At 34.5% G+C, this 18,639-nt stretch overlaps 2 protein-coding genes across 2 annotated transcripts; both read left to right on the top strand.

The window, feature by feature from the left end:
* Positions 1-294: 294 nt before the first annotated feature.
* LOC107490802 (ABC transporter F family member 4) lies at positions 295-3,511 on the top strand (the record flags this gene model as incomplete). Its single annotated transcript, XM_016111613.3, is given in 2 exon segments — positions 295-364; positions 1,091-3,511. Coding segments are annotated over 2 exon segments (2,242 nt in total), but the record flags the coding sequence as incomplete, so codon positions are not given.
* Positions 3,512-13,921: 10,410 nt separating this feature from the next.
* LOC107490801 (benzaldehyde dehydrogenase, mitochondrial) lies at positions 13,922-17,437 on the top strand. The gene is made up of 11 exons (XM_016111612.3): positions 13,922-14,237; positions 14,403-14,540; positions 14,648-14,790; positions 14,924-15,077; positions 15,176-15,405; positions 15,668-15,757; positions 15,878-16,051; positions 16,339-16,476; positions 16,647-16,784; positions 16,882-16,943; positions 17,061-17,437. The coding sequence occupies exons 1-11, from the start codon at positions 14,174-14,176 to the stop codon at positions 17,332-17,334; spliced, it is 1,605 nt and encodes a 534-aa protein (XP_015967098.1). The 5' UTR covers positions 13,922-14,173; the 3' UTR covers positions 17,335-17,437.
* The last annotated feature ends 1,202 nt before the right edge of the window (positions 17,438-18,639 follow it).

The following is an 18,639-nucleotide window of genomic DNA, read 5'->3' as shown; positions in this document are numbered from 1 at the left end:
CCGTCCTCTGCGCCGCCACGACGGAGGCTGGACGGTTCCCTCACCTAACTACTCCTCGTGGTTCTTCGCCTCCACCACCGTCCATTCGTCCACTCCTCTCTTCCTCGGTTACGCTGAAGGCTGAAGGTGCCTCACTACTCCTCGTGGTTCATCGCCGCTCGCCACCTTGTTTTTCCCCACTCCGGAGAACTCGACGCTTCACGTTGTTCCTCGTCGATGATCTGTGTTCCTTGCCGCTGTTCTGCGGTTCCTGCTTCTGCACCGCCGTTCTCCTTCTGCTTTACTTCGGTAAGGGGTTCCGGTCGCCTGGTTGCCTGAGCTGCCTCTCTTCTTCTTCGGTTCTATCTCAGCTTCCTTCGACAAGGTATTTTTTTTCTCAAAAAAGTAAATGTCAATAATTTTGGTATGAATTCTGCCAGTTTGGTTCTGGTATGGACTTTTTTTTTTCAAACTTTTTTGAAGTTTAAATTCCGGTGTGGTTTAATTGTTTTTTCTAAACCACTGATATCAATAGACAATAGGTTGATAGGTTCTGGACTGATTTAATTTTTTTAAAAAGGTTTAGATATCAGCAATTTTTTATGATTCTTCTGTGGTGTTTTTTTTTTTTCTTTAATCTACTGATATTAATAGACAATGGGTTCTGTACTGGTTTATTTTTTTTAAATTTAATTTAGATATCAATAGGTTTTGGTTCTGGTTCTGATATGGACTTCTTGTTGCACCAAGTAGATTAGAGAGTTAAATCTCAAGGCACATGTTTTGTTTAGAGGGATGTATCTCTCTAATCTCTATGTAATATTATAATACTGTTCCGTTATCGTTAATAATATTTGTTCTTTTAATAAAAAAACTGAATGTATCATTTGTATTGTATCCTACGTGAAGTATGCATTTTGTGACCTTGCTATGTTCACATTTTCGATTTAGCATTGATTAACTCAATTACATGTCTTAGATACATTTGTAGCATTTGAGTTATCTAGTGTTCTAGGATAGGTGAAATATTTATTTTATGAGAAAAGAACATAACAAAACTGTAGATGTGATTAGACGACTAAGTCAATGTGGTTTTCGATTGTGTTGCTAGGTTTCAACAATGGTTAGAAAAAAGGCAGAAGATGCAGGCCCATCAGCAAAAACTAAGGCAAGTAGCAAAGATGTCCCTAAGAAGGAAAAAGTTTCCATCTCGGCCATGCTGGCCAGCATGGATGAAAAGCCTGATAAACCCAAAAAGCCATCTTCCATTAAACCCAAGGCAAAAGCTGCTCCAAAACCTTCTGCATATACTGATGGTATTGATCTTCCTCCATCTGACGAAGATGAAGATGAAGCTCTCTTGGAGGAGGAGGAAGAGAATGCCTCCAAACGGCAGCAGAGGAGTGAGTTGAAGACACTTGAAATTTCAACCACAGACAAAGAGCTGAAGAAGCGTGAGAAGAAGGATATTTTAGCAGCTCATGCTGTTGAGCAGGCAAAGAAGGAAGCTCTTAAGGATGATCATGATGCTTTCACTGTGGTCATTGGAAGTCGGACTTCAGTGCTTGATGGAGATGATGATGCTGATGCTAATGTCAAAGATATAACAATAGAGAATTTCTCGGTGTCTGCTCGGGGTAAAGAACTTCTAAAGAATGCATCAGTGAAGATATCTCATGGGAAGAGGTATGGTTTGGTTGGACCCAATGGAAAGGGGAAGTCCACACTATTGAAGCTTCTTGCTTGGAGGAAGATACCGGTACCTAAGAATATTGATGTCCTTCTGGTTGAGCAAGAGGTAGTAGGTGATGATAAAACAGCACTGGAAGCTGTTGTGTCAGCTAATGAAGAACTGGTTCAAGTTCGACAAGAAGTTGCTTCTCTGCAAAATGCAGCTTCTGCAGAAGGAAGTGTTGACAATGAGGAAGATGATGCAGGAGAGAAGCTAGCAGAGCTGTACGAGAAACTACAGCTGATGGGTTCTGATGCTGCTGAAGCTCAAGCATCAAAGATTTTAGCGGGTTTGGGTTTTACAAAGGATATGCAGGGCCGGCCAACAAAATCTTTCAGTGGTGGATGGAGAATGAGGATTTCTTTAGCTCGAGCACTTTTTGTGGTGCCGACTTTGTTATTGCTTGATGAACCCACAAATCACCTTGACTTGAGGGCTGTTCTCTGGCTGGAAGAGTACCTGTGCCGTTGGAAGAAGACTTTGGTTGTTGTTTCACATGATAGGGATTTCCTCAATACAGTTTGCACTGAGATTATTCATCTTCATGACTTGAAACTCCATTTCTATCGTGGAAACTTTGATGACTTTGAGAGTGGGTATGAACAGCGTCGTAAAGAGATGAACAAGAAGTATGAGATTTATGACAAGCAACTAAAAGCTGCAAAAAGGAGTGGTAATCGAGCTCAGCAAGAAAAGGTGAAAGATCGAGCGAAGTTTGTGGCAGCTAAAGAAGCATCTAAAGCCAAGGGAAAGGGCAAGGGCAAGGTTGATGAAGATGAGGCCCCACCAGAGGTTCCACAGAAGTGGAGGGACTACAGTGTTGAATTTCACTTCCCTGAACCTACCGAGCTCACGCCTCCACTTCTTCAGCTTATTGAAGTGAGCTTCAGTTATCCAAACCGTGAGGACTTCAGACTGTCAAATATTGATGTTGGCATTGATATGGGAACTCGTGTTGCCATTGTTGGGCCTAATGGAGCTGGAAAATCTACACTACTGAACCTTCTGGCTGGTGATTTGGTTCCAAGTGAAGGTGAAGTTAGGAGAAGTCAGAAGTTGCGAATAGGAAGATACTCGCAACACTTTGTGGACCTTCTAACTATGGATGAAACCCCCGTTCAGTATCTTCTTCGTCTCCACCCAGACCAGGAAGGACTTAGCAAGCAAGAGGCCGTCCGTGCAAAACTCGGTAAGTTTGGGCTACCTAGTCATAACCATCTCACCCCTATTGCCAAACTATCAGGAGGGCAGAAGGCTAGGGTGGTATTTACCTCAATATCCATGTCAAGACCCCATATTTTGTTGTTGGATGAACCCACTAATCATCTAGACATGCAAAGTATTGATGCGTTGGCTGATGCACTAGACGAGTTCACTGGTGGAGTTGTTCTTGTTAGTCATGACTCGAGATTGATATCGCGTGTATGTGAGGATGAAGAAAGGAGTCAAATCTGGGTTGTCGAGGATGGTACTGTCAGGACTTCAATTGGAACATTCGATGATTACAAGGACGAGTTGATGAAAGAAATCAAAGCTGAAGTTGATGACTAAGCTGCTCTTTTTGAGAACCTTTGACTACAATTTTCCCCCTTATATGAGAACTGAGTGTAAAACTATGTTGCCGGAAATGCTACCAATATTTTTAGCTAGATTAACAATTTTCTGTTTTATCATAGTTTATGAGTTTATCCCAATACATGAACATATGTTTCAATTTTTACAACTGCCGAACTGTTCCAATTATTTGTTGTTTTTCTATTCAGCAAGTAATCTCTTAATAATATTTATGGAGTTAATTTCCTTGGCTGTCTCAGCACAAGCCCTTGCATATTGACCAGTAACTTCATTTGTTCCTTCTGACAATTACGGTGCATTCTCACCAAGTAAAGATCTGCAGAATCCAAAAAAGAATATCTCAAAACATGATACTAACAAGTGCTCTGTTATTCAAAGCAAATATAAGCAAACACACGCTGTGCCAGATCATGAAACTTAAGAGATTGAAGCTTCAAAACTTGTAAAACATAGTCTCAATGGACTCAAACTTAGAACTCTAAAAATAACCAGAGAATACAGTAGCAATGATGTTATGCCATATAATATGGAGGGGAACAAAGTTTAAATACAGCCACTGGTAATAATCACACACCAATAATGTTCATCCGTGGAAGATTTGTCTTTGTTATATACTTACAATAACATGACAAGGCCTAATTGTCGTTGCAGATACAACATAACAATAGCTCAATATGATGGCATGAGACAGAGAGAACAAGATAGGCCTCATTGAGGTTTGGAAAAGATGGATACTAGTGGTGCTAATAACAGCAATTATAAAGGTTGTACCAAATGTAGCAATAGTAGAATTGAAGCTCATTACGAATATTGTTTTTACCAAATAGGGAACGAAGGAAAGGATTTATTATCGTACTTTAGATATTCATGGAGGTGGAGTAATAAGCACAATAAGCATGGTGGGAGAAAATTAATTCCTGGAACCAAATTATGATCTATATAGTTAATAACAGAAAATATACCTGATACTTAATGGCATAATGGTTCGTTCTTACACAGGCATCAAAAAACAACATTGGGCTGTTCATTAATTCAATGCAGAAGCTACACAGAAGAAACAACAAAGGTTCAAAACAATAACTCAGCAATTTACCAAAATTAAGAGTGTCATGATATTTTAGTTAATCACAAATATATAAGCTTGATATTCAAAATTTGGCTTTCTCCTCCTATCATACTCTTTTATGGCAACACAAGACCAGGTTGACAAAAACCAAATTAAGGACCTAGATTTAAGGACTTAAAAAACAGTTTTTGTAGATCATCAGAAGCAACACTACATTAAGAAACGTGTGAGGTTTTTACTCTACTTCAAACGGGTTTGAATGCTTTAAAGTCCTGAAACTCTGATAGATAACTATCATGGAAATGAACACTGTTCTGTGTTGTTTTTTACTTTTCTTATTGAAAAATTTTTTGTTAGAAAAATCAATTTCGTTTCTAGATAGAAAATATATCAGGTATTTTTTTAAAAGGAAATTTAACTTAATAAGATCTTATTAAAATTTTGTTTTATAAAACATTCAACAAGTTACAAGTTTAAAATCAAAGTATTTCTATTCTTTTTTCTTAATAATTTTTCTTTTATAAAATTGTACTCTAATCCTATTAAAAAAATACTATTTTTTCCCAACTTAATTTGCTCCTCAAATTTAATATTGCATTTAAATTGACTCCTAAATTACAACTGACTCAAATTAGATTTTTCAAATTTATAATTTTAACTCGCATTAACACATGAGTTCATTTTCGTTAATGATGTGATGACTTAATATGTTAATTTATCACATTTGATAAAACAAAATAATATTTTATATTAACACCTGATCTTTAATGAAATGACGTCGAATCGTTGAAGATAGTGAGCCAATATAGAACAATGTTTTGTTTTATATCAAAACTCGGTTCGATATAACTGCTCAAACCTTTATTAACATATTATATAAAAGTGGATATATTCTTAAAAGTAGTGGTGACGTTGGTTTTATTTTTTATTTTTTACAAATCTTCTAATAGTATAGAGTACATGGGGTTTTCAGCTACGTGTCGCAACCTCACTTCTTTGGCTCCTTTATTATTTCTAATCCAGAAATAAAAAGGAAAAGGGAAACGGAAGCGAGGAAAGGAAGAATTTCTCGACCCTTCCCACTCTTCTGTGTGATGTTCTCCTTCTCTCCCCTTTTTTTGTTTTCTCTCTCATGGTTTCATTCTAACTCTCAAATCCTAATCATTCAATGTGGTTTTCTCCTTTTAGTTCGTGTTTCTTCAAGCATTTTTTCCGTTATACCATCCTCTGCTTAAGATCTTCACGCTCTCTGTCTGTCGTTGTTTCGAGGGCAGAAACCGTAAACCTTCCACCCCGTTTTTCTCCTTCTAGTTCATGTTTCTCTTTTAAGTCCGGCTATTCCCTCGATGCTGTTCTGCGATCTCTCTCTTTGTCGATCTCGATGGACAGATGCAGTGACGAATCCATGTATATAAATATATATTATTTAATTTATTTTTAATATATATTTTATATTTTAATATATATTTTAGAAAAAACTACCAAAAATACTCATGAAGTTTACGAACGCTGATAAAAGTACTCATAAATTAAGGAAATTAATGATATACCCATGGAAGATGAGTGCCGTATGACAAAAGTATCCAAACCCTAATGTTTTGTTGATTTTTTTAATAAAATTTTCAAACTATCTCTATCCTCAACCTCAACTCACTTTTTTAATCTTCCATAACTCAACATGCACCTTTAAAACTTGTCATGAAGTCCAAAACTACTCCTACAACAGATGAAATGAACCTTTTATGGTGAAAATTTTGGATAATAACGCAACAGAGGATTGCAGCACCGAAATTAACAAAAGAATCAATCAATACCGATGAAGAATCAGAGAAAGAATCATAAAGGAACAGTTTTAATCGTTTCATTTGTTTTTTCCTTTTTTCTTAATTTGAGGGCTTTCTTTGTGTGAAGGGATTGGTGAAAAAAATGGAAAAGAGCTCATCATACTAAATTTATTTGCTAGGAATCGGTCGAAGTCCTCTACTACCACCACCACCATTGATTTTGGCCTGGTCTATTATAGGAGTAGTTTTGGACTCCATGACAAAGATTTTAAAGGTATAAATTGGGTTATGGAAGGTTGAAAAAGTGAATTGAGGTTGAGAGTGAGGGTAGTTTAAAAATTTTATTAAAAAATTAATAAAAAAATTAGGATTTGTATATTTTTGTCATACGAAACCCATCTTCCATGGGTACATCATTAATTTTCTTAGTTTATGAGTACTTTTATCAGCGTTTGTAAATTTCATGGGTACTTTTGGTAGTTTTTCCTATATTTTATACAAATAATTATTTTTTATATACATATAATATGATTATTGTTATGATTATATTTTATTATTGTAAAATATGATTAGCCTTCAAAATATCTAATATATAAATTAAAACACTAAAATAGTAATTTAAATAATAATATATAATTTAAAATTCTATTCTTTTAGATTTTATATTTTTTAAAAATTAAGTAATTTCTCTCTTAACACTATTATCAAAATTTCTCTTCTTACATATATATTACTAAACAATTATTTAAAAATTTACTTCCCAACACAATTAGAAGCCGATTCTTATTGATATTCATAGTTAAAAAAGTTCTTTCAATTAATATAGTTGCTACGCAAAAATTAAAGTTAATTTGAAAATAAAATAAATAATATTTTTTTGAGTTGATTTTTAAAAAAGAACACTAATTTCGTTTAAATATGAGAATTGATCATTCTAATGAATATCTAATATAAAATTTTTAAATTGACGATTAAATACCAAAAGTTGAGTAAAAAATTATTGTGGGGTCAAATTTAATTATCTAATGGGGGCAAATAAATATTATTATCATATACTACTCAAAAAAATTCCAAATCATAGTGGGGCGCTTGCCTCACACCAGTGCACTTGGAACCGTCCCTGGACAAATGCTGTAAACGTCTGAAGTAACACCGACAGCATCTATGAATATGAAAAAAGGGTTTCTTCAATTACTCAAAACACCAGTAAATTCCTTGCGGAATCAGGAGCTGATCAAGTCGAATTGCAGGGGCTTGGGACAGAAGCCCTAAAGTCGAAGGTTACCGAGTTCCATCACCGTTTTCTATCGCGAACTACCCCTCAGGTTAGAGATGTATAAGAGATCAATTAAGGATCATACTGGATTCTAATCTAAGATTGTGTAACACCCTATCACATAAAACTTTACGCCTAGGATGTAAATTAAAGGTGGTGAGGCACTATGACCTCTAAAACAAAAATACGTAAATAAATATATATGAAAGGAAGTTTAACTAGGAGCCTTGAAAGAAAAAGTTAAATGAAACACTAACAGAAAAACGCATCACTCTCGATCGGATCAACGCATAAAGGTAGATAAGATCAATCGGAAAGGATAAAATATATATAAGATCAGAGTTTTAAAGATACAAATAACAAGCTCTAGGCTCGACTTTCGAAGCAAAGACTGACCAGAGTATACATATACATATATATTTTATACACTTTTTAGGTTCATTTTCTTAGTGTTTTCAGTACATTTTATCAAGTTTTATTATGTTATAATAGGTTTTAGTGCCAAATTCACTTTTTGGATGCTACTTTGAGTTTTTGTATTTTTTTTATGATTTTAGGTGATTTTTGGGTGAATTTGGAAAGTTTTGGCAAAGTCTGGTTTAGAGACAAAGAAAGGATAGCAGATGCTATCAAATCCTGACCTCCATGCATTCAAACGAGAATTTATTGAGCTACAGAGGTTCAATTGATACGCTCTCAATGGCGTTGGAAAGCTAACTTCCAGAGATTTCCAGCAATATATAATAGTTTATACCTTTCTTTGGAAATGATTGCCTAAAATGGGTGCTGAACGCCAACTTACCCTTTTCTAGCATTTAGTGCCCCATAAGGACCAAGACCAGCGTTGAACGCCCAAAATTGGTGTTCAACGCCACCAAGGGAGCATCAAGGCAGCGTGGACACCCCCTAGTGGGCGTTCAATACCCACTAAGCCAAGTTAGACGCTAGCTCACCCCAAACACTCACCAAGTGGGCCCAGAAGTGGATTTTTGCACCTTTCTGCTTAGTTTATTTCATTTTTATAATTTTTTATTTATTAGATTAGTATATATAGGCGAATACCACCTATGTTTAGGATTTTCAATCTCTCAGAACTTATCACACTTTATTTTCTGTACAGTATGAGTGGCTAAAACTCCTAGTTTAAAGATAGGAACTCTGCTCATTCCTATGGATTAATATAATTACTTTTCCACTTTAATATATGTTTGATTCCATTCTATGATGTATTATCGTTCTTCATCTTCATGAATCTGGGGTGGAACAAAAGTATGACCTCTTATTCTACATGAGTTCTTTGCGAGTCCTGACTTGGATAGTTTTGAGCTACAGCTTGAGAGTACATCACAGGTTCCAACAAGTTATTTAGGCTAATTGGGATATGTGACATGAAATCTCGTTAGTCATAGGTAATTGAGGTCTCTGTGGCGCTAAGATTAAAATAATAGAGCTTCATTCTCCGATCCGAAGGATCCGACCTTGTCTATGGCGTTTTGAGTAGGATCATCAAAGATTGAATTGCGTGAGCTTCACCCTCGTCTAGATTGACTGACCTGTTCGAGCGTTTGGTTTGGATCAGAGGAGATTAATGACCACTACCCCTGGCTTAATCACTTACAGCCTTACCATTGAATGAATCACTCATCATTAAAGTAGTCAGTAAGAAGTATTAATCCGGAAGAACAAGCATCTCTGAGGCCTTAACTGATTTCTACTATTATTTCCACGTCAATTCTTTATTGCTTTTGTTATTGTTTTGTTTACGCACCTACAACAACAACAATCAACTCTTTATTCGCCTGACTAAGATCTGCAAGATAACCACAGCTTGTTCAATCTAACAATCCTTGTGGGATTCGACCCTCACTCACCTGAGGTATTACTTGGACGACCCGATGCACTTGTCGGTTCAGTTGCGCGAGTTTTATTTTCGCGCACCATATACAACCCAAAATAGCCCAAAAGACATGATAAACACACCTGTTTCTCCAAGTCAACCTTTAGGTGGGACAAAACACAAAATATAAGGTGCAAAGAACGACTATGAACATACATATATACAAGTACAACCAGAATGCTAAACCCAAATATAGTTCTTCACTTTTTGAAAGTCTCTAGACACTCAGTGAGGTGTCTCCCAACTTGTATCTGAAAAACAATAATATATGTATGAAATTAGAACTGGGGGTTCTCAATATGGTAAAGGTGCCTCTGCATGGTTAATATAAAAGGTCCTATGAAAGACAGAGGCAATCCTAGAATTTCGACACTCAAATTTAAGCTTAAGATCCAACTAAACCAAAAATTTGGTAAAATTCTTTAAGGTATTTAAGTTCTAATCTAACTTCAACCCAACATTTCACTTTCTGTCTCCTCCGACCCTCCGAATCATTGGTGGAACTACCCTCAACGTTATTTCTGCCAACATGAGGGATCTCTTAGTTGCAAACACATACAATACAATCAAGAAAAACACAATTATAAATAGCAAGTACAACAAATAAGCAGAATTAAGCAGTTAAGCAAAGCAAAACAATGCAGAAGACTAGAGAGAGAGAGAGAGAGAGAGAGAGAATTTGTGCTTTTTATATAACTTGATTAGTGGCCAAGTGTCACTTAATCAAGGGGAACGATGCATGCATCGCGACATATGGCGCATTAAGTGCTGCGTGTCGCGCTTTTAAAATGGTGAGTCAGCGAAATTAATTTGTTAAATATTTTGGAAGGTAATTAAGGTAATGGGACATGGTAAAAACTCAAATAATTATTTCGAACAGTGGTATTTAATTAAAATAAAAATTGAACGAATTACTAATGTAAATAATATTAGTAAAGTCGAGCTTTTACAATCTTTCGAATCTAATATCAAGTGACTATTTTTTATTAAATAAAATTAAATAATAACATAATATTAATATTATATTAATATTTATTTTATTTTAAAGATTGCAGAAAAATAAAAAAAAATTATCATAAATGTTACGTCAATAAAACGTAAAATTCGCAAACATAATTCTATCACAAAAAAAATCTGGATGTTACACACTACACTCTTTGTAGCTGTGGTGTTGTGCCCTAACAGCCTGACAAAAAGAGAGGATAAATGGCAATAAACTTTTGAAGAGTAGAAATTGGTGATATAACTAATTTGCTACTGAGGTTCTGCATCAGCCAGTCCTTCAGTCGTGGCCGAAAGTCCAAAATAACTGCATTTAGAGGATAGAGGATGAGGCCCAAATTCGTTTCTGGGACCATAATTGGGTTTCGGAACTAGGATGTCTCGATAGAGTCGCAAACCAGGTAAGTAGTAATTTTAATTACTCAAATTCACTGATGGAGTTTTTTGACGTTTCAGGACATTGGGATACTAGAAAGTTGCAAGAACTATTACCGGAGAATGTGGTGAAAAATATAGTGGCGATTTCTCCTCCCTCTCCATGGAAGGGTACTGACCATTTAGCTTGGGGCATCTCCCTTGATGGGTCTTTTAGCACCAAGTCAGTGTACCAAAGTTTGTCTGAAGGGCAACATACTTCGAATACAGTTTTTAGGCAGGTTTGGAATTGGCAAGGTTCGGAGTGAATCAGAACTTTCCTCTGGTTGATGGCCCATAACGCCATCCTTACTAATTCAGATAGAAGGTGAAGACACCTGACGAGCGATGATTCCTGCCCACGGTGCCATCATCATGATGAAACGGTTATTCATGTGCTACGAGACTGTTCCTACGCGCAATGCATTTGGAAATATCTTCTTCCTCCCAATTTTGTGAACTCTTTTTTCAACACGGATCTGAAGGATTGGCTGATGCAGAACCTCACTAGCAAGAATGACTGGCCATGCCTCTTTGGTGTAGCTACCTCCTCTATATGGCACTTCAGGAACAAGCTCATTTTTAATGGCCAGTCTATTCCAATGGTTACTGTGGTGAGTCGAATTAAAGATCGATCGGAGGAGTTTCTAAAAGTCACGAAAAGCAACATTCTACCCAGGAACTTCCAGACTACTGGGAATCTCTACATTGCTTGGTCTCGACTCCCTACAGATTTTGTGAAACTTAATGTTGACGGCTTCCTTTATGCCCATAGAAACAATGCGGCGTGTGGTGAAGTGTTTAAAGATGCAGATGGTAGATTTTTGAAAGGGTTTTCATGTAATTTAGGTGACTGCTCTATTATGCATGCTGAATTATGAGCTATCGTCCATGGCCTGTAAATTGGGGTCGTTAACGGATACCATTCCATTGTCATAGAATCTGATTTAGCTGCGGCTATCAAGTTTATCAATCATGACTGCTCTCCAACTCATCTCTGTGCCCCTTCATCCAGGACAATTGTATCGTGGCAGTTCGCTTGCAGCGCACTATTTAGTTACACTCCCTTCGTGAAGCTAACTTAGTAACAGACCTTCTAACCAAAAAGGGGCAAGACATGCCTCGTGGCCTACACATATTCGATAGAGCACCATTTGATATTAGTTATGCACTCTTTTGTGATTGTTACGGAACCCTCCATTTAAGAGGGTTTTGATAAATGGATTTTGATCTGTTTCTTTTGTTTTTGTTTTTTCCTTTTCATTTCTCTCTTGCTGTTGGATCCTTCTCCCCTTTGATCATGAAAAAAAAAGCATTTCCTATCATTCTCTTTCTTTTGCAGCTTGTGAGTTATGACTTTGAAATAATTTTATCTATGAAATTAACTAATAATAAATAAAACCTAATCTCTAAAACCTTTATAAAAATATAACTATTATATTTGGTCACTTTTATCAAAATAATGTTATTTTTCAAACTTTTTGTTAATTTATTTTTTACTATTAGTTTTGAACAAACTTGAATCTTTTAAATAGATTTTAGTTTGAATAATTTAAAATTTTTAAGGCTTACTATTTGTTTTCATCATTACACCATTTTTAATAACTTTTATGTATTCATCGTTATCGAAAGCCAACTGGATGTCATTTTGATGATTGCCGCTTTATTGTTGATAGGTATCACTTTCGCATTCCCAAAATGATCCTATCTTCATTGTGCAATGTATTTACAAGATCTCTGTTATGGCGGCTCTCGTTATTTTTGGCTAACATCCGACAGCCTCAACTTGTTTATTGTCTGCCTCCCAAAACAGAGAGAGAGAACCTTGTTTACTGCCTCATTCTTGCTTTTATCATTTACGTGTACAGGCAAATTGTTATGTGGCTATGCCAAATAGAGTAATGATTTGATGCATCATGGACACTTAGCTGAGACTAAAACGTGGAAACAAAATTAGAGGAAATCACAAACGAATATCTATTCTTCCAATGAAGTTACTAATTTTGTTCGTTAGAGAAAAATTGAAAAAATATTAAACAATGCTCAAACGCAATTTTCAATTCATCCTTGGTATTTGTACACTTATTTTCAATTTAAATGAAAAGAAAACGTTAAAACAAATTTAAATTAAATTAAATGTTAAGAGTATTTTTAAAAAATATATAAAATTTTAAAAACAAAAAATATACTATACATAGATAAAAAATAGAATAATATTAGAGAATTAATATTTTAATAGTCAATTTCAGTAGTCAACATTATCGTATGTTGTCAAATAAGTGCAATATGAAACTTAATTACTAAAGATAAATTTTTGTTGAGTTTGAATTTTAAATGTTTTATTTTTAAAAATTTTATTTTTTTATTGTAAATGTTAGCTATCCAATATTGACTTCTAATACTTTTTTTAATAAATATTAGATGAAAACTTTTATATTTATGTAAAAATAATAATTAAGAATCTTAAATGACAGTTTAATCCTGTCAAATTAATTGTCATTTCTCAACTATTATTTTTGTATTATCAAAATTATAATGAAGCATATACACTTTGTTAAGTTGTTGTGTTCATGTGTCGGACACATTTCGAATACGACATTCACCGATACTCGTCCGACACGCGTGTCTGCTATGTCTAAACCGTGCTTAATAAAAAATAAAAAAATCTTTTTCGGACACATTTGGACACACCTAAATATCATTACGTGTCAGTGTGTCCAGTCTTATTCTTAAAATATATTCTTAAAATAAATTTAGATATAATATATATTATTATTTATTATAACAAAAAATATTTTGAATACTTGATATAATTAAAATAAGACATTTAAAATAATTTAAAAATTAATTTATATTTTAATATCAGTAAAATATCAAAATATCATTACAATTTATCTAAAAAATGCTTTATATTTTATATGTATGCGTGTCTCTGTATCTTATAAGATTTTAAATTTAAGTATCGACATGTCCTGTATCCGTATTAGTGTCAGTATATATAAATAATTAACATATAAAACCGTATATTATGTTAACTAATTTAACTAAATACGTCTAAATATCTAATAATGATCACCTATAATTTTTTGACGTCAACTAATTATAACTCAAATAGTACGATCTTTTTATACTTACCTAGAGTTAGCAGTTCGAATCTCACTTCTCTCTTAAAAAAACAAAACTATAATTTCTCGATACCAAGACAACAAGTAGTTACCAAATATTATTGTGCAGTGTATTAACTATTAACGTATGTGTATGTGCAGCATTATTATGAGACAAACAATAGTGCTTCTTCATCACCAACTCTGTCTTTCTCGTGACATAGTACTTACTATTTCACAATTCATTGAAACACTTACTAGTTAACATTATATAGTTCCGAGAAGTACAAAAGAAAATTAAAAAAGAAAAAGAGTAATTTTCTTCTCTCCACCTTCAGCGAATCATGGCTGTTAGAATTCTTTCGTCTCTCCGTTCAGTCTCTTCATCTTCTGCTTCACCTTCTACTGGTAATAAGTATATTTATAACATTGTCTCTTCCATTTAAAGCATATCCCAGTAACTTTAAATTTTAATTTCCTTTTCCTCCTTTAAATCTTAATCTTGATCTGATAAATCTCACTTTATGACCAAGTTTATTAACAATGTAAACCATTGAATGGCAATCTTTTCAGGACTATATTGTAGATGGGTTAGAAGTATAAGCAGAATTGGTGCTTCTGCTGCTGCTGAAGCTGAGCCTGTGACTCCACCAGTGCAAGTTGATTATAGTCAGCTTTTAATTGATGGAAAATTTGTGGATGCAGCTTCTGGTTAATACCTTAATTGATTTATGTACTTATTAACTGGTGCATCATTCATTGATACATAACAATAAGAAACCAAGTTTAAAGTGTTGTTTTTTTTTTTTTCTTGTTAGGAAAAACTTTTCCAAGCTTTGATCCAAGAACAGGAGAAGTAATAGCAAATGTTGCCGAAGGTGACAGTGAAGATGTTAACCGTGCGGTCTCTGCTGCACGCAAGGCGTTTGATGAAGGACCATGGCCAAAGATGACAGCTTATGTATCATTAACATCTTATCTAATGTGTTTTTTTGTGATAAATTTAAGATTTCATAACATGTTTTCATAAGATGCTACATGATTTTCATGCACAACTATGTACTAAACAGTGTTTTGATTGTTCAATACTCTAGGAAAGATCGCGAATACTATTTCGCTTCGCTGATTTATTGGAGAAACACAATGATGAAGTTGCAGCAATTGAAGCATGGGACAGTGGAAAGCCTTATGAACAAGCTGCAAATGTCGAAATTCCTATGGTGGTTCGAGTGTTTCGGTATTATGCAGGTAAAATTATTATTACAAAGAACATTTTGAGTTTGCATTTCAAGTACAAAGATCAAAGTTGACATTGTTGTTTTGGCTACCCTCATGGTTTTCTCAAGGTTGGGCAGATAAAATTCATGGGCTAACTATTCCAGCTGATGGACAGCACCATGTGCAGACCTTGCATGAGCCTATCGGTGTAACAGGGCAGATTGTTCCATGGAATTTCCCGCTTCTTATTTATTCGTGGAAGGTTGCGCCGGCGTTAGCCTGTGGTAACACGGTTGTGTTGAAAACTGCAGAGCAAACACCACTCTCAGCCCTCTATGTATCAAAATTATTACTTGAGGTTGGATTGCCATACTGTCACTTTTTTGGTACATGGTTAGATCAATGTATTTGGATATAGATTTTATCAAAGATAATTTGAATCAGTGAGATTCTTTGTCAAGATAGCCTAAGAAAAAGTTGCTATAATTTGGCCTCAGTGCCTAACAACAGCAGAATAGCTACAAAATTCTCATCAGTTTTCAAACACAAAGATTTTGGTTCTGCATCTATGAATCTATACATTTGTGATTGCCTTCACTGATGGATTTCATGAACAGCAGGTAGGACTTCCTCCTGGTGTACTAAACATCATCTCCGGCTTCGGTCCGACTGCCGGTGCAGCTCTATGTAGTCACACGAATGTTGACAAGGTAACTGAAGATGAAATACAATGCATACATAATCTGCATTAGCATTGGTTTCTGAATTTGTGCCTATCATGTTCTTATAGCTAATTGAAAAACAAAATTTGATTTGTTTCATTTTTGCAGGTTGCTTTCACAGGATCCACCGACACTGGTAAGATTGTTCTAGGACTTTCTGCACAAAGCAATCTAAAGCCAGTAACACTGGAGCTTGGTGGAAAATCTCCCTTCATTGTTTGTAGCGACGCTGATATTGATGTAGCTGTTGAGGCTGCTCATTCTGCTTTGTTCTTTAACCAGGTTTGATGATACAAATATTTATTGAGTATTGGTTCAATTTGGTCTCTTAGATTTTAAGAGAGATGATTCTTGAGTCATGACATGGTATCTTTTATAATAAAAAAAGTCTATAGTTCAATCTTTGTTATTCCTATTTTATTAAATTACAAAGTAGTATGTGCAAGACAAAAACGATAGACTTGCACCCTCACCATTCATGGATCAAAAATGGAACTTACTATTCAATGTATTCAATGTATCCAATATGGTTAACTCAAGCTTTTTTCCTTTTGTCTTCTATTCTATAGGGCCAATGTTGTTGTGCTGGTTCTCGCACATTTGTACATGAAAGCATATATGATGAATTCGTGGAAAAATCGAAAGCTCGTGCCCTCAAACGTGTAGTAGGAGACCCTTTCAGAAGAGGGGTTGAGCAAGGTCCTCAGGTATCTGCCATCCCATCATTTCTTTCTTAATGAAACTCAAAATCATAGATATAATTGCTCATGCTAACAGATTTCTTTAGTTTTAGACTGATATTTATATAATTGCTAAGTAATATCATCTAAAAGGGTCATGGATAATAATATATATACTAAAAATTCTTATGTCTCAGATTGATTCTTTGCAATTTGAGAAGATCCTAAAATACATTAGATCAGGAATTGAAGATGGTGCTAAACTTGAGTCTGGTGGTGAAAGATTTGGCTCCAAAGGCTACTATATCAAACCCACTGTTTTCTCCAATGTTCAGGCAATTATTTATACCTTAAATAATGTTTCCAATTTTGGACAAACTGTATCACATAAAATAAGTAAATTAACCATCTATTTTTAAATTATAATTGTAGGACAACATGTTGATAGCAAAAGATGAGATCTTTGGTCCAGTACAAACAATCTTGAAATTTAGGTATGGTTGGTTCATCACTAGTCAAAGTTACCAATTACCATAGTATTTGCACATTATATTTTTTCAATATTTCTTCATCTTAAATTCTAGTTATTCTATGATTGAAATAAATGACAGGGATATAGAGGAAGTGGTACAGAGGGCAAATTCAACTTCTTATGGCCTTGCTGCTGGAGTCTTTACAAAGTCCATAGACACTGCTAACACATTGATGCGCGCGCTGCGAGTTGGGACAGTTTGGATCAACTGTTATGATGTCTTCGATGCGGCAATACCTTTCGGCGGATACAAGATGAGTGGACAAGGGAGAGTGAGGGGAATGTATGGCCTTAGCAGCTACCTTCAAGTTAAAGCTGTTGTCAATCCTTTGAAGAATCCAGCATGGTTGTAGTTTTGACAATATAACCAGTGACTAATAATGTTATGATTTTGTTATGTGAAAATGAACTAGTACCTCTATTAAGTTCATCTAATTGAATGGAATATTTTCCCTATGGCATTTAAATTGAGCCAAATTTATTTCGAAACCAAATGCATAATATAAATAAAGAATCAACTAAATACAGGAATTAATTAGGTGAGAAAATTAGAAAAATATACTTACATCCATGTCAAACCAAGGTGATAGATCTTTTGGGGTAGGCTTGAACAAGATTGAGCATGAAGTATTTGACCCTCCAGATAAGATATTTAAACATTAAAAATAATCAGATTTTTTTCTTGACAAGATAATTGTTGAAGACTAAGCATTTGGTAACAAAATTCTAAAATTCTAGAACTTCATACGAGGATCAAGAGTAATGGTTCCAAAAGCAAGCACAATGGTCTAAATTGAATTGGATTTAAGAAACAAAAACTGTTCTGCCCAATTAAACCGGCCAAAATTAACAAGTCCAATTTGATAATTAACTAATAAATTTGGATTTAGATTTATGAAAAAAAAATATAATTATTTTTAACTATTATATGCAAGAGTACACATTTTTTTAGCTGCAATAATACTTTACAAGCAAGTGAATTATCTAACTGAATCCAACTAAGTTGTTATAACATTTTTTACACCCACAATTTGATTATGAATATGAATAATTTTGGTATTGTTGTTAGTTTACAATAGTGTCGTGCTTATAACTTTTTTGTGTTTTTGCAGTTTTTGTGTAATGTCGATGAGTAATCTGTGCCAAATGTTGGGATGACTTTTAACACATTTGAAGAAGTTGAAAAATTCTACAAAGATTATTCTAAATTTACAAGTTTTTCTACTAAAATAAAGAACACATAAGAAGGAAAATCAAATTAAGAATCAACTGATTACATATAGTCGAGAGGAAAAATGAAAAACTAACATATCTCCTACTCAGAAAATAAAACCCTCAACCAGTTTAAATTGTCATGCAAGAATTTATCTACACATACTGAAGGACATTGGTGTTTGAGTTATTTTCAAGGTTGTTTTGAATCATTCATATCTATGTTGTCCAAATCAAGCAGAGATGTTTAAACAACATAGGCAGCTAATCGTGTTTATACGTTGTACACTTGAGAATAATGATAAAGCTGGTATTAGAATAAGACATATAAATCATTTGTTGCAACTGCAGATGGTCATCGTGAATTAAGTTTTATTAAAAAAGATGTTAGAAATTATATTACGAGAAAAGCTCGAAATGTTTCTGATCAAGATTATGTCAAAGAA

This window comes from Arachis duranensis, chromosome 5 (assembly GCF_000817695.3).
Source record: "Arachis duranensis cultivar V14167 chromosome 5, aradu.V14167.gnm2.J7QH, whole genome shotgun sequence".
In the NCBI taxonomy this organism is placed as follows: domain Eukaryota; kingdom Viridiplantae; phylum Streptophyta; class Magnoliopsida; order Fabales; family Fabaceae; genus Arachis; species Arachis duranensis.
This window is presented reverse-complemented; position numbering and strand designations above follow the sequence as displayed.

What these genes read in the sequence shown, in the direction of transcription:
- LOC107490801 (XM_016111612.3), top strand. Translation starts at nt 14,174, where the DNA reads ATGGCTGTTAGAATTCTTTCGTCTCTCCGTTCAGTCTCTTCATCTTCT. An exon ending in GGCCAAAGATGACAGCTTAT is followed by an intron (nt 14,791 to 14,923) that starts GTATCATTAACA and finishes TCAATACTCTAG; the next exon opens with GAAAGATCGCGAATACTATT. An exon ending in CTGCTTTGTTCTTTAACCAG is followed by an intron (nt 16,052 to 16,338) that starts GTTTGATGATAC and finishes TCTATTCTATAG; the next exon opens with GGCCAATGTTGTTGTGCTGG.